Source organism: Coffea eugenioides, chromosome 10 (genome assembly GCF_003713205.1).
Source record: "Coffea eugenioides isolate CCC68of chromosome 10, Ceug_1.0, whole genome shotgun sequence".
NCBI classification, from domain to species: Eukaryota; Viridiplantae; Streptophyta; class Magnoliopsida; order Gentianales; family Rubiaceae; genus Coffea; species Coffea eugenioides.
This window is the reverse complement of record NC_040044.1, coordinates 8,151,360-8,173,755: the sequence shown is the minus strand read 5'-3', so window position 1 is coordinate 8,173,755 and position 22,396 is coordinate 8,151,360. Positions and strand designations below refer to the sequence as shown.

At 33.6% G+C, this 22,396-nt stretch overlaps 1 protein-coding gene and 1 long non-coding RNA gene across 10 annotated transcripts; one reads left to right on the top strand and one right to left on the bottom strand.

Moving 5' to 3' along the window:
• Positions 1 to 201: 201 nt before the first annotated feature.
• On the bottom strand, positions 202 to 5,482 carry LOC113748675. Of its 9 annotated transcripts, none has more exons than XR_003464442.1 (7): positions 5,239 to 5,482; positions 5,061 to 5,102; positions 4,476 to 4,572; positions 4,078 to 4,133; positions 3,397 to 3,523; positions 3,074 to 3,135; positions 202 to 647 (listed from the first exon to the last, which is right to left on the bottom strand). It is a non-coding gene; the product is annotated as an uncharacterized LOC113748675 (long non-coding RNA). The 9 variants fall into 9 exon arrangements; XR_003464443.1 differs by having other exon boundaries at positions 4,078 to 4,101; XR_003464445.1 differs by having other exon boundaries at positions 4,078 to 4,101; positions 4,489 to 4,572.
• Positions 5,483 to 16,820: 11,338 nt separating this feature from the next.
• Positions 16,821 to 18,185, top strand: LOC113750321. Its single transcript, XM_027294314.1, has one exon. It carries the CDS (start codon positions 16,821 to 16,823, stop codon positions 18,183 to 18,185), a length of 1,365 nt encoding a protein of 454 aa, XP_027150115.1.
• Positions 18,186 to 22,396: the final 4,211 nt, after the last annotated feature.

Below are 22,396 nucleotides of genomic sequence, written 5' to 3'. Positions count from 1 at the left end.
TAAGCGCGGTGGATAAATGCCCAATTATACCCACTTAGTTTACAAATTATTATAAAAGTGAATGATAAACAAAATATTCGGAGTTGTGTTCTTAAAAGTACATAATTAGTTTTAAATTTTAAAAAATATAAAGTCCAAAAGATGAAAATTATAATACAATACATTTAAAAGATATAATAGGATATGAGAAAGACGTGATAAGGACATATACCATTGTAAGATATCTGCGTTACTTAAAATAATTCCAAACCCATTCTTAACATATTCCTGTCTTTTGAGTTTTGAGGAAAGCAACCTCAGAATTTCTGTACACTTTTGCAGCCAGAGCAGTTTTACAACATTATGGGATAAGGCCAATCAAAAGGAAAAAAAAATCCTACAAGAAGCACCAAGGATACATATCGTAAAGGAACCTTTTTATGTATTTATTTTGGTGCATTGGAAGAGGTCACAACCTCTTAAATAAAAACAAAATGATGATATACAACTCCTAACAAATCCACTTCTAACAAATCTTGCACCTCTCGGGAACTTATAACCTGGATGGATCATATGCTGCATTTGACCAACCAATCTACACGTTGATTGCTCTCCCTCCAAATATGGCTCAGCTAGTAGTCCCAACTTCTTTGTTTCAACTCTCGAATCTGAATATAACCACAATTTACAAAAATCACAAAGACATACAGCCACAATTTTTTCCCTCTGTTCTCTCTGACTAAAGGTATTATAACTACAATTTTCTTCTTCTACAAGAAACATAAATTAATAAAGCTAATACTAAACAGTAGCAATTAAAAAGCTGTAAATATAGCAAGTAGGACAAATATGCAAGTAGGAACCAGAATCGTTTTCTTAGACTCAGGACCTCTTGAAATTAAGACAAATATAGCAAAGGCCAGCCTCATTTCATCAGATTCTATAACAACCAATTTAACAAATTTAACATTTTCTTTTCAGCTTTGCTCCTAATGTTTACTTTGCAACCCCACAGACACAAAATATTTTTTTTCTATTTTTCCAACTTGAGGAAAAATGCTCAGAGAAAACAGAAGATTGAAAAATAACAGATAGAAACATGAAATAAACAAATAAACAGGGTAAAGAAAATACAGGAAAAAAAAGTAGTTAAGCAAAGCAAACAAAAGCAAGAATTATAAGAGATGAGGGAAAACCGCAGAAGACCCTGTACAAAGTGGTTTATGAAGAGAATGAAAGCAAAGTTCCAATTTTTGGGCTTGCAATATCACAAAAAAATAAACAGATTATATAGCCCAAAAATATCTTTTAAAGGAAAAAATCATAAAAGCACTTTCTCAAATTTGTTAAATGCATTCTGATCCTTTTTAGTTGCAGGAAAAATATTAAGATTCCAATATGGCAAAAACCCCAAAAAAATTAGGCATAAGATGGAAATAGAAAAGCTAAATTTTTATTTTTTAAAAAGATAACCAAATAGAATGCACGTTATTAAAGGGGAAAATTTTACAGAATCTGATGTTGCAAGAAATTTCCAATTGTTTACACCTGCAACATATATATACAAATTAATATACAAAAATTAGACTACCAAACCCCACAAAAAGTCCAAAAGGCTAGAGAAGTGCTGAAAAAGAAGAAGAAATTACAATGCAAAAAAATCTTGTGCCGTGCACAACATCTGTTCACAGCCATTTTACATGACTCGATTAGGCTTAAAATCCATGTTTTTCTTTTAATCTGCTTATTTTTCTTCTCATCTTCTACTTTTAATTAGGAGAAAGAATTAAAAAAACCTACAATAAAAAAAGCATAGCAAACTTTACCATGATAGCTAGATTATTAACCTTCCACGTCATCGTTTTGCTATTTTAACTTCGTTATCTTTTGTTCTAACTCCTAAGTAACTTATTATTTATGATTTTTTTTCTTCAACATATGTGGCAGCAAACCTGACCAAACTTCTCAATCAAGTGTTAGAACACGCTTGAACACAATCACAGGCATAGAAGTAGAAGATAAAGACAAACAAATCACTGAGCTTTCCCCTTAATGCTTGCTAATTCTCCCCCTTCAGTTAGAAAATTACACAAAGAACTTGCATGCATATCCACTAATAAAACAAAATGTTTCCATAGTTTACAATCAATGCCAAAGTAATGCAATAGTTTCATTAGAAATGATCTGACCTTTTTTATTTGATAAAAACTCAAGACTATGATTCTTTGCGAGCCTTAGCTCATTTTATTCTTAAGCAGATTTATTTTGTTATAGCTATGTCACCTTAAGTTGAATCACAATTTTCATTCTCAAGGTGAATTGAGAAAAATCTTTTGCAAATTAAAAGAAAGTCGCCACCAGAAAAAATAACAGTACCTAACCATCTAAAGTGCAAATGAATGAAACTCTTTTATTACCAGAAGTACTAAAAGCATATTTAAGAAAATAATAGAAGACAAAATCCTTAAATCCAAACAACACTTCTGCCTCATAGAAAGAGAAAATTCCACCATTCATTGAGATATATCATTAATTTTTTGAAGTCAAGCATCCCATGAAATTATCATCAAAAGTCAATCCCCTCTAGGCTGTAAACAATTCCAGTCAACAACTTACATAGGAAGGTTTACAAATTGAAAGAAACCTATCACAGACAAAAAATCTCACTTCTAGTTTTTAAAAAGGGATTAAAGATTAAAAAAAATAAAGCAAGATTTGCCCCAGTGGAATGAACAACTGATTATTTGCAAGCATCAAATGCAAAGCATTATTTATTGTCTTCATTCAAATGAATTCATTGAAATTAACAGATATGCAACTTGGCAAACTAAAATCGAACACCCAATTATTAGCAAATACATGAATGTCAATGGTTTTAATAATCAGTGCACAAGTTGAGACTTGAAAATTTAGAAGAAGTAGAGTCCTATTTCGTATCACTTGGAACATATTTAACATAATACCAAAAGCATATAATTAAATACAAATTCCTGATAATACATAGTTGCAGTAGACAAACAAAACACATACATGTTGTAAAAGGCCCACAATTTCTTGATAACTATTAAAGAACAAAAAGTATGACAGAAAGTACCTTAACTAACTGCCGAATGTTAGATAACAAATCATAATGTTCGTCAGCTCAGTATAGAGAACCTGACAATACATATTGAATTAGGTAAATTGGGAAAAAGAGATTAAAAAAAGGTAAAATCATCTATTGAATGTATGTGATAAATGAGGTGGAAAGAAAAGGCCATCTTAAAAGGCAATAATACATATTAGTGTATAACACAAATATTTGCTAGGGATATTCAACAAAATAAAGATCAGTTAAAAAAAAGGATTAAACTTGGTTGTCCTCTTCATTGGACAAAAATATTGAAACTCTTTTAAAACACAATATAGTAAAAGTACCTTGGAAAAAGAAGTTCACTATGAAAAAAATATCTAGTTTCTCTAAGATATTTTTAATCATCACTATGAAAAATTTCACAATATGGCAGGGGTTTCGCCACAATTTTTAATCATCCTCCATGAACCTCTGTCATAGAAAGAAAGAGGGAGAGATCAGCTTATACAAATTAAAAAAGGGAAACAAACCAGAGAAAAAAACTTGTAGACTAAAAAGTTGTGGACACATAGGTCATTTTTCTTCCCTTCCATCCTCACTCTATAAAATAGCAAACTGATCTAAGAGTATAAACCAAGAAAAAAAGAAGGGAAAAATCACAGATAAATATACGCAAAGAAAAAAAGCAATCAGTGCATCAAAATGATCCTTTTTCTTAAATGATTTCTTTAACCTTGTAAATGAAAACATGAAATCAGATCCTCTAAGCACTATGCCATTTGGGAGAAGGAAAAAGTAATCACACGCAAAAATAGGGGAGAGAGATTGAGAGAAACTTGGCTGAGAAAGAAAAGGGGAGCTCTCTATGACGAATGTTTCCAGACTCCTCGAGCCCGTGGCCAAAAGCAAGAAATTCAGGAGAGAACTTTAGCAAAAACATTTCTCCGGAGGATAATCACACAGATCGGGCAACCAAACTATGGAAAATAAAGGCCTAAACAAAAGAACAGGAGAAATACTCCCACCTTATCACCTCATGTGTACTGATGCTGGAGGTGGAAAAAAGGAAGGCCACCATAAGCTCATGTGCAGAAAAAAAAAAGTAAACTTGTATCATTACTTGTATCATTACAAGGAAAAAAAAGTAACCCTATGCACAAAAAAAACACAAAAAGGACATACCCATGAAATACACAAATGAGTCCAACATCTAGTGAGGATTTATAAATTTTCAATATAAAAGGCTCAAGGAAACATGTCAGAAAACTAAACTTTCCAAGACACAACTAAGCGGATAAACAGTTCATGATAACCAAAATTGAAATTTACATCTAATAGGTTATAAAAACAAATATATAAATGAAAAAAATCCAAAGCAGAGTATAAACTGTAATCACGTATAAGCGAATAGAAGAAGGCTCACTCAAAATATTCACCAATATTATGCAAAACAGGCTGGGAATAATGTTGATCCATACTACCACATTAGCAGTTTTTTGAGAGAATCTGAATTTTTGGACCTGCAACATCACCAAAATATACAAATTATACAATCAAACATGGGTAAAAAACTTTTTAAATCCGCCAAAAAGAACTTAATCAAATTTTTTAAATGCATTTTGACGTGTCTTTGGTCACGGGAAAAAGGCTGAAAATAAGGGAAAAGTAAGGGGAGGATACAGCAAAAATAAGTCTTTTTTTAAGAAAATAACCATATAGAACTTACCATTAAAAAAGGGGAAAAAACTTGGAAAAAAGAATGAGAATGGTGGAGGTAATCTGCAATTTTCGTAATTGTGACATCAAAACATCACAAAAGGGAAAAAAGGGAAATTAAAAAAGAAGGGAAAAAAACACAAAAGGCTAGAGAAGCTTTGGAAAAAGAAGGAAAAAGAGATTTTGAACTGAAGCAAAAAATCCCAACCATATCTTTGATTTTGTTGCTATTGATCAGAGAAAACGAAGGACAAGAGAGGAAAAGGGACTGGAAAAGGGTGAAAAAACTTACAAAATAGCATGAGGATGATGGAGAAATCTCCAAATTTCATACCTGCAACATCGCAACATCACAAAACAAAAAAAAAAAATTAGACATCTAAACTCGCAAAAAGGGGAAAAAAAAAACAAAAGATTAGAAAAGCTCTGGAAAAGAGGAGGAAGAGATTTTGAAACAAAAAATTACCAACCATATCTTGGATTTTTGCTGTTGTCGATCGGAAAAATGCAAGATGGGGGAGGGAAAATGGCATCCTTAGTGATAAAGAATAGGAACAACAAGAGATGAAGAGGGCTTTCTGGGCGAGAGAGACGGCCATTGAAAGAAGGAGAGGAGGAAAGGCATTCTTCTGAGTTCTGACGTCTCTCTTTCTTGAGCCCAGCGCCTCACCAAATCTGAAAGCAAAAAAAATTTAATGAATGGTAGAAGATAGATAAGTCACGTGCACACCACCGGAGAATCTTGACAAATCTTGCCTCTTTGTCATTTGGTTGATGTTATAAAAGAAAAACACACGCACACACATAGTTTTGGACGAACACTCTCCAGCCAATAACGATTGGCCACATCAGCAAAACAACCAACACTTTTGAGCCATGGCATTCGCTCTTTTATACATATGTATAATGAACGGAATTTTCATTGACTAATAATGCATGATGAAAAAAATACAATGTGGCCTCCACCTCCTCCTCCACTCTCCTAAAAAATGCTGCCTAGCTAGTGCTCGTGATCTTGAGATTTCTCAATAAATTAAGCACGTACTCATTGGAGAAGCAAATGCGATCCCATTTTGCGGTTTTCTCCTTTTGCCACCAATATACAGTAGTATTCTGTACCAATATGTTCATGGCTCTTCGTTCTTTAGTAGGAGTAATGATAAATGAGTTGAGGGATGCAATGTCACCATATCCGTTTATATAAATTTACAGTAATCTGATGACACATATGCTAAGACATTGCATCTGTATTTTGCAGCTAAAATCAGGTTTCGGACTTCTTCATGATCATCAAAGAGGAGTTTCATAAATCACACGAAGGTCTCTAGTGGTCACGTATAGGGATGGCAATTGGAGCGGGTACTCACAGACTAATGGGTTGGTAGTTGGGGTGGATCGGGGGAAATTTTTTTCCCCCTTTAAGAAACGGGCTGGGGCGGGGGAGTATAAATCCGCCCTGCCACCCGTTTATATAAATTATATATTTCTATGTATATATATAATATTTAATTTATAATAATAATATTATTAGTTATAAGTATTATATAATATATATTAGTATATGTAATATAATTGATATTATTAATTATACTAATAATTATACATGTCTACTAATAGAAATTATTAATTAGGTATACTAAATTTACTAATATATTTATACTAAATTCTTAATTACACTTAACACAATAACACTTTTTTTCTCAAAAAAATACAATAATAACTTAGTGATTGTATTTATTTCAAAAGTGAAAACTTGACTACTTTTATTAATGTCTTGATATTTTAATATTTAATTATTTGCTAAAATTTGATTACAATAAAATTATATGAAAATTTTTATTAACCCAGCAGGTGCCTCCGAGGGAAGCGGTGTGAGGCGGGACTGGAGCAGGGGACGCCTAGCAGGGCGAGGGCGAGGGAAAGTAGTGGGCAACGGGGCGGAGGGCAGGGGAGGGGTCCCCCGCCCAAACCCGCCGCCCCGGCTTTGTTGCCATCACTAGTCATGTAGCAATTGTTAAGCATGTAATGAATTATTTAGAGTGCCTGGAGTTTCTGACCTGGAAAAACTCTTTGTTGCTGCCCTATCCAATGATTCCAGGGTTTTATCTCTCTCTTATGTCCTTAATACGTGTTTTACTACATCAAATCTTCATCAGCACATCCTTACTATAGTAAAAGCGAGAGTTAGGTTGCTACAGTGAAAATGGATCGGTTATTAGGGGTGGCAATGTCCCCCGCCCCACTCCCGCCTCGTTGCATTTTAATTCCCCCCGCCCCCGGCTTCCCCTGCGGGGCACCCGTGGGGTTAAAAAAATTTTAGTATATAATTTCATTATAATTAAATTTGAGCAAATAATCAAGTACTAAAATATCAACACACACCCAATTATTATTCATTGTATATTCACAATTGAAACTCATAAAAATAATTAAACAAAGGTTATTTGAATACAATCTAATATGATAAAATAAATATAACTAAAATAATCAAGTTTTTACTTTTGATACAAATACAATCACTAAATTATTATTGTATTTTTTTTAGAAAAAATGTTATTGTATTAAATGTAGTTAGAAATTTAACATAAATGTATTAATAAATTTAGTATAAATAATTAATAATTTTTATTAATAGACATGTATAATTAGTAGTATAATTGATAATATCATTATATATATATAATTATATACATATATATATTTTTTCAAACGGGTGGCGGGGTGAGGGTGGGGCGACCCCTGCCCCCCGCCCCGTTTCTAAACGGGGGGGGGGGGGAAAATTCCCCCGCCCCCGCCCCTGGCCCCAACCCCCGCGCCAATGACCGCTGCCATCCCTATCGGTTATCAAGTAATTTTTAGCAACTTGAGGGCATTTGGTTTTGTTAGTTGGACAGGAGCACTTCTTGGAGGGGTGGGAAGCGGTTGGTGAAAACCTCATTACCATTCATTTTTGACGCATGTTTTCTTTCAGTTTGAGTTAATTAATGCAGCAGTTTATTGTTTTTTAACTGCTAAAATTATGAAGAAGCCACTACTGTTATCTCAAAGATTTCATCTCCAAGAATCATTGATGCACATCACTAAAAACGCATACAAGTTTTCTAACAAGCAAATAGAGAAGAAGGGGAAAGTAATAGCAAAGCCACAAAAAAGGGAATCCGAGGAGCACGGAGGATTTAGTAAGGATTTCTATTTTCACTGTAGCAACCTAACTCTCGCTTTTAGTATAGTAAGGATTTCTGTTAGCTTTATCGGTTTTGAGTATATCAATTTGCTGATCATAATTGAAGGTCGCATTGATGTGATTTGTTTGTTGTGCTGATATCTTTTTGTTTTATGATTAAGGGCTGTATTTTTAGACAGGTCATTCAAACTTATTTGACGTGCACACCATATATTCGCTATATGTCCTCATTTAACATCTACAATCATTGTGTGTTAGTTTTTCTCTGTTTCAGAAAATTGTTTGATGTTTTGGATTGGTTTAATGTAATTTCATCAATGCATGTTTCGATTGTGATATGGTATTTGCTTGTTCTTTTGTTTTTTGTAATTTGTTATGATATTATGGTTCCCTTCCTGTGTTTACATAGTACATTATATGGTTCACGTAAACTTGAAAATTGCAGAGCAAAAAAACTGGTGTCATTGTCAACGGTTATGAATAAAGAAAATAAGTAAGAGACTTTCGATGCTTAATACCAAAGCCAATGAAAATGTCCACTTGGATAGAAACCAAGTAGTTCTTGATTTGTGATTAGTACATGAATTGGCAACCAAACCCATGAGCATTTTGTTTAACCACTTCGAAATATTCATTTGGTTTTAGATTCTGTTGAAGATAGAATACCTTTCAAATCTTTTGTAACAAGTTGGCAAACTGTTGCAAAATTGACGTAGCCAGATGTAGATTTTTATATTGAGCAACAACTTCTTTGATATCAAAACTGGTGGAGCATTAATTTGTCATTTTTTTAACAACTCATTTATAATGTATTGGAGCAATTGATTTTTCTTCTCGTAAACAGCACCTAACTGGTTTTGTAGTTCCTATAACCTTCTCTTATTATAATATCCGTATAGTTTAATCCATTATAAACTAATAAGTTTCCAAAAAGAACCAGAAAAGCTACAGAACAGAAAGGAATATATGGAAGGCCAATTTGAGGCTATTTTTCTCTTTTTCTTTCTTTAATTTTCCTTGTGTAAGACGTGGCCAGGCATTTCATACTTTCTGTTTCACTTTGTGTTTGTGTGTGTGTGTGTGTGTTTTATCTTTTTCCTATTTTACTTTGTCGGTTTAGCTAATGTAGTTTGTAATCTAGCCTATAAATATATCCAATTCATTTTCTATATTTGAGATTTAAAACATTAGAAATTACGCAGGAAACTAATCAAATTAAAAGGTGCTGAACATCAAATTTGCAAGTTCAATTTTTTTTTTTAATGAGTTTAATTAGGTTGTCAAGAGACAAACTATTATAAACTAATTACATTAAGGTATTTGTATTCCAGAGGCATTACAACTAAATTTTCTATCCAAAACCAAGTAACAAGAAAAATATAGGTGATTTTCGAAACACATTGAGAGGTTATTACAGTTGGTGTAGGTGTTATTCCTAACTTCAATAATTGAATGGTGGTCTAACAATTTGAACTTGTTAGCCCTGAATATATGCAATGTAAAGCTAAGAAAAGATGATGTGTTTTTTTTAGACAATTAGCTATACTTTTTTTTTTGAGTCTGAGCAAGCTTAGACTGACGAAATATGCCATGGTAGTGAAATTAGTTCCAAAGATTCTTTGATGTTAAATTCAGGCCACTTCAGAAAAGCGTTCAGCATGATTGATGGGTTAAATGTATAATTTTTTGTTCTCTTTTTTTTTCCAGGAAAGGAAGTCAGTTTTTGTCTCAAGTCACTTATGAAATTTCACGCAAGTAGCTAACTCTTGAATTTAGAATAATAATTTCATGCAAGTAGCTAACTCTTGAATTTAAAATAATTGAATTTCCCCACTTTTGTGTGATTTCTTTTTCCCTTGCATATTTTGTCTCTTCAAACCAAATTAAAAAAAAAAAAGAGAAAAAAAATGAGAGGCGGGATCTTGTTCGAGGAATAGGGATGAGCTATTGTTTGCCGAGCAGATAGTGGTGGCTAAATTTCTTCATCCAAAAAGCACGGTGAAGTTCCTTCATTTTTTGGGTTATCTGATCTTGTTCTCCAATTAATTGGGTATCCATGAAACAAACATGGAACACACTCTCATCTCAGGAGCAACTTAAACGATTGAAGAACTCATTCTCATTTCAGACATTTCATTCTCTAGAATCATTAACCATGGAAAATGATGGATATTGTGAATGGATGAAAAGTTGAATTCAATCAAATACAGTTGCGATTGTCGCCTCTTGGTTATAAATGTTCCATGACAGCTAATTTCTGCTATGTTTACTCTTTGTAGTATTTTTCTCCATCCTAATTAGTGCCCAAAACCTATTTGTAAAATGCCTTAAAGCCAGATTCAGTTTTCTGAATTTAATTAAGATAAAATGTTGCATACTTATACTAGGTGTTCTAAGGATTGCAGATAGAGAGAGCTTATTTGTTTTAAACCAAGTTTAGAACCAAGTTAGAGAGAACTCATATTAGAGGGAACTTATTTGTTTTAAGCCAAGTTTACCATCGCTAACATATTTTTGTAGCCTTGGACAAGGTTGGAACATTTACTATCTTTAGAGTCAAAAGCAATACAATCATAGTTACAAAATGCACCTCCTCATGCCAATGTATTGAATAGGGCTGGTCACTTCTTGGTTATAAATGTTCCGTAGCAGCTAATTTCTGATCTGTGTTCATATTTCATTCTGTTTTCTATTTTTTAAGTTCTGTTTTCTTACTCACCTTTATTTGGTGATTTGATGTTTTGATTTCAGATTTCCAAGTCAGCAAAGGGTAATAAGATCTCCTGTTTTATTCCGGTGATTTGAGTTTCAGATGATTCTCTATTTATGTGGTGCTGCATGCTTTGATTTGTGTTCTTTACATGAACTTTTGCCGCCTCCATTTATCTCAGGGCCAACTTCTTCTTCCAATTGAAAGCTTCCATTTCCTGATTTTGCAAGGTGAGCTCTTTGCTTTATTTTGCCTTCTCGTGATTTTGTCCTTGTAAAGAAAGGCCTAATGAGTCAGAGTGTTCAAATCAGCGCAATGGTTCACTGAAGGATGTTATTAATTCTTGATAGCATATGGGAGGTACAAACGTTATTATTTATTTATTTATTTATTAATTGTGTTTGTGCTAATAATTTAGTTGGTCATGCATTCTTATTGAAACCTTTTTACATATGTATAGTTGAGCTTTTCTAAATGGGTCGCCGATGAAAATATGCAAAGCTTAGAAGAAGCGCATAGAGAAAGGATTAGAAAGAGACGTGAGCAACGTGCCGTGCCAGTCCGAGTGCTAAGCATGACCACCGTGGGTAGATATCAAGGTGTATGTATTATGGCTATAAGTGCATTTAACATATGTGAATCGAGCATGACGGGGACAACAGGTGATATCAGCCACCATATTCATGTATTGAGTATGACTTAATAAACCAGGAAAAGGATTCTCTCACATCATAATTATTAAAGTATGCAAGTGTTTTACACTAAATTACTCGCCATCATTTAATTTTGATTAACACAAACTCTCAAAAAAACTAGTGGTACCTAAATACAAGCACTTATATGACGTGTGATTTGATTCATGTAAGTTATCAGTATATATTTGCTTATACGTCCTATATTCAACATCCAAATTTACCTTAAAATCTCAAAAAAAAAAAAATCTATTAAATCCATTATTAAGTTGTTCTTTTGAGAGTATTATGTTGATTTTTCGTGTGATTTTTTTTTTATTAACTCATGTAAGTTGAAAGGGAAAAGCATGCATCTAAAAAAAAGAAATGTGGAAACAATTTGATAGGCTTCGCAAGTTGTATAGGTTTTGCAGATTATGTGCTGTGTTGTTCCTTTGTCCTCATATATGGCTTCCATATCCTTGTTTATTATTATTATTATTTATTGATAATTTCGGTTGCGAAGTCAATTTTTGCATCAGATACTTCTTCTTATGTATGCAATATTCCCTTTCTTTTGGCGCGAGCAAAAAAGAATCAAAATTAAAATAAACACCTACCACAGCCACAGACTCAATTTCATCAAAATGATCACATGCAGCTCAATTTTTTATAGCCTGAAAAGTTAAAGATTAAAAGTAGCGTTAGAATAGTAGGTGTCAAGATCTTAATCCCATTCTTAGATTTCTAAGAATTACTAACTCAATGTCAACCATAAGTTGGAATTAATAGGATCTCTAGATATTCTAAAATGTTGGTTGTACCATTATAATCTTGTGATTTACGTCTATATGTTGTAATATCAAAAAATATTTTCATGAATTAAAGAGTCATATATTATATCTAGTCAAACCATTAATGTTATTTTTCTAATTTTTTGTCAAAAAAAAAATAAATTGAGTATATGGTACCCAAATTTTGTTTAGTATTGCTGCATAACTATTGAAAAATTTAGAAACTATTTTTTTAAACAATTACATTTTCTACATTTCTTTACGCATATTTTCATGAACTACCATCTTAAAATAAATAAAAAGCTATACTTTTTTTAGAGTAAATCATTGGTACTCTATTACTATGTGGATTGTAATTTTTTGCAGAAATTTTTTTTCGTTTTCCGTGAACACATTTTTCAATCAATTTTTTTATTTCACATACATCAAATCGTTATAATACATTTTTTTTATAAAAAATCCTAAAAATAACAATTCAAACGGGCTTATTTTATACTAATGGCTTATCATTTTGTACCATCCTACCTATCAAGGTTGGTGACCTCTTATAATTAGTTGGCCATTCTTTCAAAATCATTTAACTTCTTTTTATTTTTTATAAAAAAAGTAAATCTCATTATTGGATTGTTTGAAATCATCTAACACAATTTGATTTACATTACTACTCTAATGGTAAGACAAAAATATACTAAGAACAAATCTGTAATTTAACAAATGTAATCAATCTAAAAATTATAATTAAATTTGAAAAATACAAGAAATTTAAAAATTACATTCTGATAAAAATAAATCACTGCAACTCATTATGTGCATGTTGTAATTGCCAAATCTAGTTTTAAACTCCAATAATGATAATGAAATTTGTTGAAAAAACTTAAAATCCAAAAACATTTTAGATCTGATAACTAGGCCTAAAATAAATTCAAATCTAACAACAAAATAAGAAAAGGAACAGCACAAAAATCTCACAAGGAACTCCTAAGAGAACAAAAAATTCTCACTAAAAATTCCTACAAAAAATAGAAAATCCTCACTAAAAAATTTAAGAGAGATTTTATTAGAAAAACAAAATTAAACGAAATCGACCAAAGAAGAAAGCCTGCAGAGAAAAGAAAAAGAATTAGAGAGAAGTTGGAGAAAATGAGAAGTAGACAGCGAACATTTGGCTGCCAATTAATTAATGGAGAGGCAAAATTCATGCCTTTCAATTCTAAATCCACACCTAAAATAATAATATGACATTCGAGCCGTTAGCATTTAATGGATTTCCTTCCAATTCCAAATTTATGAGTTCACATTAGAAATAATTTGCTTTTTACTATTTTTTAAACTGTTTATTCCATTATTTATTTTTCTATTGTTTTCCAATTTTACAGACTTTTAACTAATATAAGCTATTTAACAACAGTAGACTTTCCAGGCAAATGTGTCATTGGCTTTGAGATTTTTGGGCTTATCAAATGTGTAAAATATAAACATTTACTCAACATGTCACAATCAGATTTGACCCGACTACAGATGAACCTTTCTTTCTTTAATCATTAAACGATGATATTTTGTGGTTAATTCGTGTCAGAAAACTATTCCTTACCATGGTAATTCTTAAGAAGGTTCTTATCTTTACCAAGGCAATTTATGTCCTATTTTTTAGGGATAATTTCAGAAACCTCCCCTGAGGTTTCTGACACTTTCACTGACATCCGCTGAGGTTCTCAAAATTTCACTTACCTCCCTTGATAAAAAATTGGGCCCCTTTTCTGACGTCATCAGGGCCAAAATTACAGATATATCCCAAGTAGTTGGGGTTAATTACTACCGTATATGTTTAAGTTACATAATGAATTTTCTTATTCTTTACGTACCTATTCTTGTCATGCAAGATTACACGCCTGACTTCAAATTACGTACTTTGCAAGAAAATGTCTGTGGAGTCATTTGTTACAAGACAAGAAGTTCAATCAAATAAGAACAATTTATGTACACAGGTGGGATTGGGAATTCAAGCTTGTCCTTTTTGGTATTTAGGATAATGTTTTTATATGAACTCAAGGAAGATGGATAGCCTATTTTGCAAGGTTATTAGGTAATTTACCTTTGTGGAATTCTTGATATCAAGCCATTTGATTGCTAATGTGGACAGGTGGCTTAAGCGCGTAATAAGTGCCATGGATTCGAAGTTCGGCTGAAATATCACATATCGAACGAAGTCTTTATTAGAAACCTAATTAGAAACCTATTAGAGTTCAGTGAGCTCTCGTACTAAGCTCCACCGCCAACCCTCCATTTCGAAAAAAAAAGACAAAAGCAAAACAAAAGCAAACACACGAAGCGCAGAATAACGTTGAAACCCGCAAGCGGGATTATGTGTTTTTTCTATTTCAAGGTTAGCTCGCATGCGGGTTAATGTTATATTTGAGCGCGAGAAGAAAAAATTGGTAATTAGGCTCTTTGGGCATTATAAGTAAATATTTAAATTAATGGCAGTTTTATTACACCAATATTATTGTATTATCATTATTATGATTATTGTATTATTTCTTATGCAAATATAACATTTAATTATTTAAATTTGATTTTATTTTTACAATTTATAAAATTTTTATCACTTATATAATATTTTTAAAACCCTAATACATCTAAATTTGATTTTATTTTTCAAATTTATAAGATTTTTATTTAAAAAAATGGGATACGGATAAGATATCCGGTTGGTTCGATTTGCATAGGTGCATATGAGAATATCCGAATACTCCTGAAACCCGCAAGCGGGATTCTGTGTTTTTTCTATTTCAAGGTTAGCTCGCATGCGGGTTAATGTTATATTTGAGCGCGAGAAGAAAAAATTGGTAATTAGGCTCTTTGGGCATTATAAGTAAATATTTAAATTAATGGCAGTTTTATTACACCAATATTATTGTATTATCATTATTATGATTATTGTATTATTTCTTATGCAAATATAACATTTAATTATCCAAGCAGTTTGATTTTATTTTTACAATTTATAAAATTTTTATCACTTATATAATATTTTTAAAACCCTAATACATCTAAATTTGAATCTAATTTTCTACAAGTCATACTTATAAATGCGAAATCTAACAAAAAAGTTAAATACAATTTTTGCAGGTCAAATTTAACAAATGCGAGCTATTTGCAAAATTTTAAATATTTGCAACATTTTTTAAAACAAAAATTAGAAGCTTTCTGCAAATAATTCCCTACCTCTCAAAAAATACCAAAATAAAAAAGATAAGAGCTCGCATTTGCTTCCTAGAAATAATTCCCTAGCTCTTAAAAAAGGAAAAAAAAAATTGAGAAGAGCTCGCATTCGTGGAATGCGAGCTCAATAACCAGAGCTCGCATTCCACGAATGCGAGCTCTTGTAAGCTCGCATTTGTGAAATTCACAAATGCGAAGACCCCCCTGACGGAAATTAAACCCAAAATCACCCCTTTTGTAGAATTTTTTTAAAATTCATCACAAAGTTGGAAATTTCTCAATAGAAATACAACTTGTCTGGATTCCTTTCACTCTCTGATATCATTACGGTTGCTTTGCGATTACAGCGGCAAAACCTGTTTTTAATGGAGAAAGATGTAGGTGAATTCCATGATTCTCCCCTATGGCTTGAAGAGGCCATGGTTGCAGCTAAAACTTTTTACTCAGAGCTCTAATTGTAGCACAGCAAATGCACTTGTTATCACTCCAAATTAGTAGCAAAGAATGTTAATAGCTTGAAACCTCAGAGGTAGTTAAGTTGCTTTGCTTTATATGCTATTGCTACTGAAACAGCAAACCTTCTGGCCGTTGCAATTTGCAGCTAGCCGTTGCAAAATCTGCCAAATAACTGTTGCATGGCACATCTGGTGCATGCAATTTTTTGTATTGCACTTACCCCCCCTCAACTTTACTAATTAGTCCAAATCATTTATTCTTCTTTGAATCTTCTACTAATACAACTTCTGCAAAGGGTAGCTATGGAATAAAAATACCTTCTCACACATGAAAATAATATTTTAATCTAATTTGGACTGGATTGTTACCACAAAATCAAAAGCAAGGGAGGTAAGTGAAATTTTGAGAACCTCAGGGGATGTCAGTGAAAGTGTCAGAAACCTCAGGGGAGGTTTCTGAAATTATCCCTATTTTTTATGAAGAGATAATTTTAGAATTTGCAAAAAAATTACAACTAAACTTATTAAATTCTAAGGAATTTAATGTTCTTCTTAAGAATAACTCGTTACTCAAATTTACTTCTTATCCAAAAAAAAAAAAAAAACTTGCTAGGTGGTGCGTGCATGAATACTGTACTACTGCCTTGACATTCTCGTTCACGAATGCGAGTAATCTTTTGCGGGTTGAAACACAAGCAATAATGCACCCCCCAATCTTTTTCAAGGCAGAAAACAAATTTTTAAAAGTCTTCCTTCCACGCTTCATCATTATCTTGCTTCCAACTCCTCAAGCCTCCTCAATAATACACTTGCAATTCCTTGGTCCCACCATCCCCTCACCCGCCCCCGGTCCCCCAGGCCCCTGAATCGATAGTCTTCCCTCCGTTCAGCTTTTCTGTTTTATCATGGCCAATCCTCATTCCCCGGTCCCTTAATCCCCTCCCAAACAACCCAAAATCTCCCCAGGCCAAAAAAAAAAAAAAAGAAGAAAAAGAAGAAAAAAAAAACACGAAGAGATGGAGAACTACGCATTGAATAATTCATCCTACCCGGATTCCGTAAATTCCTCCCCAAGGTCCCTCGAAAATTCCTCCTGGGATGAGGCCATTTCTTCTTCATCTGCCTACTTCAAAGTCAAGTTCTTGTGCGGTTACGGCGGTAAAATCCTCCCCCGCCCTCATGACAACCAGCTCACTTACGTCGGCGGCGACACCAAAATCTTAGCCGTCGATAGGAACGTCAAGTACTCCATGCTCATCTCTAAACTCTCTTCGCTTTCTGATTCCTCTGAAGTAAGTTTTAAGTATCAGTTGCCCGGAGAAGACCTTGATGCGTTAATTTCGGTTACCAACGATGAGGATTTGGAGCATATGATGCTCGAATATGACCGTCTTCATCGGTCTTCAGCTAAGCCGGCGAGGCTGAGGCTGTTTATATTTCCGTTGAATGCCAACCCGCCGCCGTCCGTGAGTAGTTTTGAGTCGGATGATTCCAAGGCTGAGAGGCAGTGGTTTGTTGACGCGTTGAATGCTGCGCAGATTAATCAGAATTTGGAGGGCTCTTCTCCGCAGTCTGTGGCGGTTTCTGGGGTGGAGGAGCCGGCGAGGAGCCCTGATTTTTTGTTTGGTTTGGAAAAGGGTCATCCCACGCCGGCGAAGTTGCAGGATCCTCCGCCGGTGGCTCCTACGGTTATGGTACGGCAGGTGATAGGCGAGCCCGTGGTTCCTCCGGCGGCGGAGATTCAACGGCAGATGCATGAGTTGCAGAAGATGCAAATTTCAGGCCATGATCAAGATTTGTACAGGAGGAAAGTCGATGAGTTTTACCAGCAAAAACCTCCACCCCAGGCTCCTCAGGCGGAGCAGGTCGCGCCGGTGACAACTCCGGCGACGTATTGGCAGGAAAGACAAGGGCCTTTTCCAGCTGGGGTTGGGGGAACCGAGCCTCCTCCTATGTACCTAATTCAAACTCCGGCGGGGGTTTATCAAGCTCCGGCGATGAGACAGGTCCCCGGCCAAGTGGGCCAGCAGTACTTCGGAGTGCAAAGGATGGTGCCAGAGGCTTACCGGGAACAGCCGGTGTATAATCCGATGGGTCCGCCTGCATCTTCCTCGATGATTCAGCAACAAAAGATTGGTGGGGCCTACACATCTGACGGGATTGGAATCGGATTGGTACGGCCACCAATTGCTTCTGAGCCAGGGTATGCGCAAGTTAGCTACGACGGCGCAGGAAGGCAGGTCTTCTGTGCTGCGCCTGGAGGTGTGAACGTGATGCACCATCCTCCGCCTTATCAGGCGGTGCCCACGGTGGCTCCCACCTTCGACGTTAGACAGGCTGGTGGAGTTTTGAATCCCGACGGCAAATTTGTGGTCAAGTGAATGTATTAGATATTTTTCTTTTTAATTTGTATCTTTTTTTTTTTTTTTTTGTTTGTTTGAAACAATTGTATCCTTAATACTAGTACTAGTTTTTATAATGTAATGCGATTATGATAGGTGCTTATGGGTTGACATGAGCTTGTTTGGCATTTTTGTTCTTGTGTATACATATGTAAAATTCAGCAAAATCAAGAGAAGCGAATTAATTACGCTACTATCGAGAGGGTTAATATTTTTATGTAACATTTAAAATAATAATTATAGTACTTTTTATTATATGATATATGTAAAATTAAAAAAATTGAGAACTGCATTGTAAAATGTGTTTGTGATGCTAGTAAATAATATTTTTATAAGTAATTTTTATAATAGAATGCAATTATGCTGGATGTGTATGTTTTGACAAGTAGTGGAGCTTTTTTTGCATTGTTATTTTGTGTATACTATTTCTTTTTTTGGGATTCAACAATGCTAGATAAGTGGATTATGTTGGAATCATGGCGAATTAATTAAGGGTAACTTTATGGGCATATTTTAGATAATAGTTAGCAATATTGCATTAGTTTAATCATGCATATTGCTGGATTTCTTTTCGTATTTTGCATTGATTGGTTGGTAGTTGACCCACAACGCGCTATTTGGTTAAGTTTCTAGCGGACACAGTGCACTGGGAGTCCACACCTAACATTATTGAATTAACGAATTTGAAGGTGAAAGTGAAACTAGGCGGATCATGCCCCGCTGCTTGTATGATATTTAGGCCTTGTTTGATAATTCAATTCAATAATTAAAATTAGGATTAATCTTTTCTACACTGACAGCGCGTTGTATGAAAGACAATTATGTAAAATTTGAATTTGAAATTCAACTTTTGTACACATGTTATAAATTAAACGGTGATAGTGTATACACTGTCAGTGTATAAAAAATTTACTCTTAAAATTAATGAATTCAGATTTTACGTATGATAACTAAAAATTAAATATTTAAATTAATTAAGTGGCACTGAATGTTTTGGGTAAAGTTTACTCCTAATAGTAAGTAATAACCTATTCACTTATCATTTAATATAATATATACTCAAATGTATTAGATTTAGTACTTAACAGCTCAATAACTTAATGAATTCAGACTTTAGATTTCAAATTTCAGATTTTAATTTTATCAAACGCATCCTTAGTACGCAGTCATTTATCACCGTCTCCCAAATTTGATTATGTACGACTCGAATAAAATAAAATAAAAAAGAGGATGAAAGGCACTTTGGCCCCCGGAATCATGGGGTTAATCTCACTTTACCTCTTTAGTACACAGGTTATCCCCCTTAAGACTGGTCAAACTAGAAATTCGAGAATCAATTGGCTAAAAGCAAAAATCAATGAAATGACTAAATTGTCCCTGTTAAGATAGCTAACGAATGGCTAAAAATTGAGTCGTTGCCGAAGCCAGTCAGCTATAGATGCCTTCATGTTGACAAATTGTAGAAGTACACAAAAAAGTATAAAAACTATCAAGGCCCAAACGCTATCATCACAATCAAAACAAGCATATACTAATTACTTGTATTTCCGGTAACGATCGCAGCCATTTTTCCACATCATAAATATTTGTCAAAATGTCTCATAGCATAAGCAGGTCAAGACAACTCATCGGCATGGAGATATAATATGCAACCTGTAATTGTGGGAAAGGTATTCTTGATTATTTTTCGATCCCAATTATTCCCAAATTTTATGCAATTTTAGCCCTTAATTTGACTACATTAGGCTCAATTTTGTGACTGAAAAAACATATATATAGACCGTGAATGAGAGACGATAGAATGAGAATGAGCTGATCGACTCCTTTTCTCAGCATATTTTTCTCCATGAAAGACTTTGATTAACGCTCATAATTCAAACTTTGAATCTTAAAATGAAAAGATTCTAGAAACCTTAGGAGCCCTTTCTCGGGCTCATAATTTAAGCTCTAAACCTAATAACAGAAAAACTCTTTAAATCTAGAAAAGATTTATCTCTTCACGATTAATTTTTTCTATAGTGACAGTGTGACAATAGATGCATGATATATATTCAAAGTTTAAATGTCAACTATAAGTTTTGCATATATGATATGTATCTAATCTTGCTACTGTACGAAAGATTTATCCTTTCTTTAATGCGTCGTTTGGCTCTTCGAACTTGAATTACTTGGGTTATTATCAATAGGGGGATTGATTTAGAGCAAAAAGAGGATCCAACTCTTAAATAATGACACTATTGATGGACAGCAAATCCAAATTAGAAAAGCATCCTAAAAAGAAATTAACCTGACTCTTAAGAAATCAATCACTGCAACAAGAGATAAAATATAATTCCCAAATAACTAAACTCAAATCAAATTTTGAAACACGGGATTCGGGTTAGTTTATTACCACAAAAGTCTTAACTTGCTTGGTAAAAAAAATAAGCCAAATTAGATACAAATATTTTGTTAGCTTTTCTCTCTAATATCATGTGGCATCCATGCCAAACTCGTATGGCATAAACCATCTTCTTTTGCAACACTCGTATGGAGGGACTGTTTTTGAGATGGAGGCCAACTCAAATCCCACTCTTGAATGCCCCAAGTGTGCCCGTTGATCCCATTTCCATCTTGAGAAACTCCGGTTGTGAATGATACGAAAACGATCGCATGCTTGTCTGAAACCATTAATATCCTGCCTCCCTTCATGATGACTTCTTTCATGGTTGTTAGTCCTTTCACGAGTCGTTCTGTTTGGATTGCTATTTTTTTTAAAAAATTATATAAAAATATATTATAATAATTTAATGTACGCTAGGTAAAAACATGATTGAAAAGTTTGTTCACGAAAAATATAAAAATTTTTCTGTAGAAAGCCACGGTCCAAGTTTACTTCAAAATTTTAATTAGCTAATTGTTTTAGATTATGGTACGTTTTTGTCTATTGAATTAAATTAACCATATGCTTCCCCTCTGAAATAAGATCAAAGAATACTGTAAAAGTTAACTTGTGGAATTGGAAACAACACTTCATAAAATTCAAAAAAAAAAGAAAAAAGAATAAGTGTAGTTGGATGTAAGTATGAGGAATGACCCAATTTTTAAGACTGAAAAGGTAGGCAATTTAATTCGCGTCATTGTCTAATTGCGTGACCATTTCAAAAAAGCAACAATCTACCGCACATGACGGCGCGATAAATGGGCATATTGCCTTTGAATTCTTGTTAACTTCAGAGCTAAACCACGGGACAATTTCATGACCCAAATTGGAGTTTAAGAGTTCTGAAAAAAAAAAAAAGAAAATTATCAAATCGTAACCTGCCTATAGAGACTGTGGGTATCCGTCACATTGGTTCGAAACCCTCAAGTACCTGAATCTACATCTGAGTTTTTTTTTTTTTTAAAAAAAAAAAAATTGCATTTCAAGTTTCAGTAATTGATAATTGAGAACTAACTAAAAGTTTAAAAACCTTCTTCATAATTTGAAGTATATGATTCATGGAAAAGGCAATCACAGGACTAGTAATCCTAACACATTCAAAGTAATTAAACAAGTTTCAAAACAACCTCTTCAAGACAACTGAAAGAGAAATGTTAATGAATTTCCCTTCTTGTTATTCATATTCCCAAACCACCCCAATATTCCATCTTTCTTATCAAGAGGCTACTCTTACCCTTTTGTTTCCCTAATGTACATAGATTGACTTTATCATGTTTGCTCTTATATTCCAAAACCAAATAGCCATTCATTCACATACAGCAAATGGCCAATTTAAAACTCACTAATAAATGTATTTCGTGCAATTCTTTTGGACAAAAACTTTAATTATAGCATGAATGAAAGTTAACGAAATCAGAAGATGATAAAAGTAGCCATGTAAGTAACATTTATTTTTTTGCAACAGTGGTTTCTCATGTATTTGCCTCATTATCCTTGACCTGTAACCAACACATCATGGGTTTGAGTCATCAAGAAGAGTAAGTGGGAAACCACGGTTGATCCTCTTTAAAAAAAAAAAATTAAAAGTTAAAAATTAAAAAACTAATAATGTAATGAGGTAGATACGTTTGAATTGAATATATCACTTCAATTTGTCAATAGCAACTTATTTGGTGAGTTAATAATATATGAGTATGAGAAATAAAAATAGGATAGGGGCATTATAGTCTCTTAATAAGAAGGAGGAGGACGTAATGGGGGCGTAAAT

Excerpts from the sequence above, each read along its gene's own strand:
- LOC113750321 (XM_027294314.1), top strand. The coding sequence starts at position 16,821 with ATGGAGAACTACGCATTGAATAATTCATCCTACCCGGATTCCGTAAAT.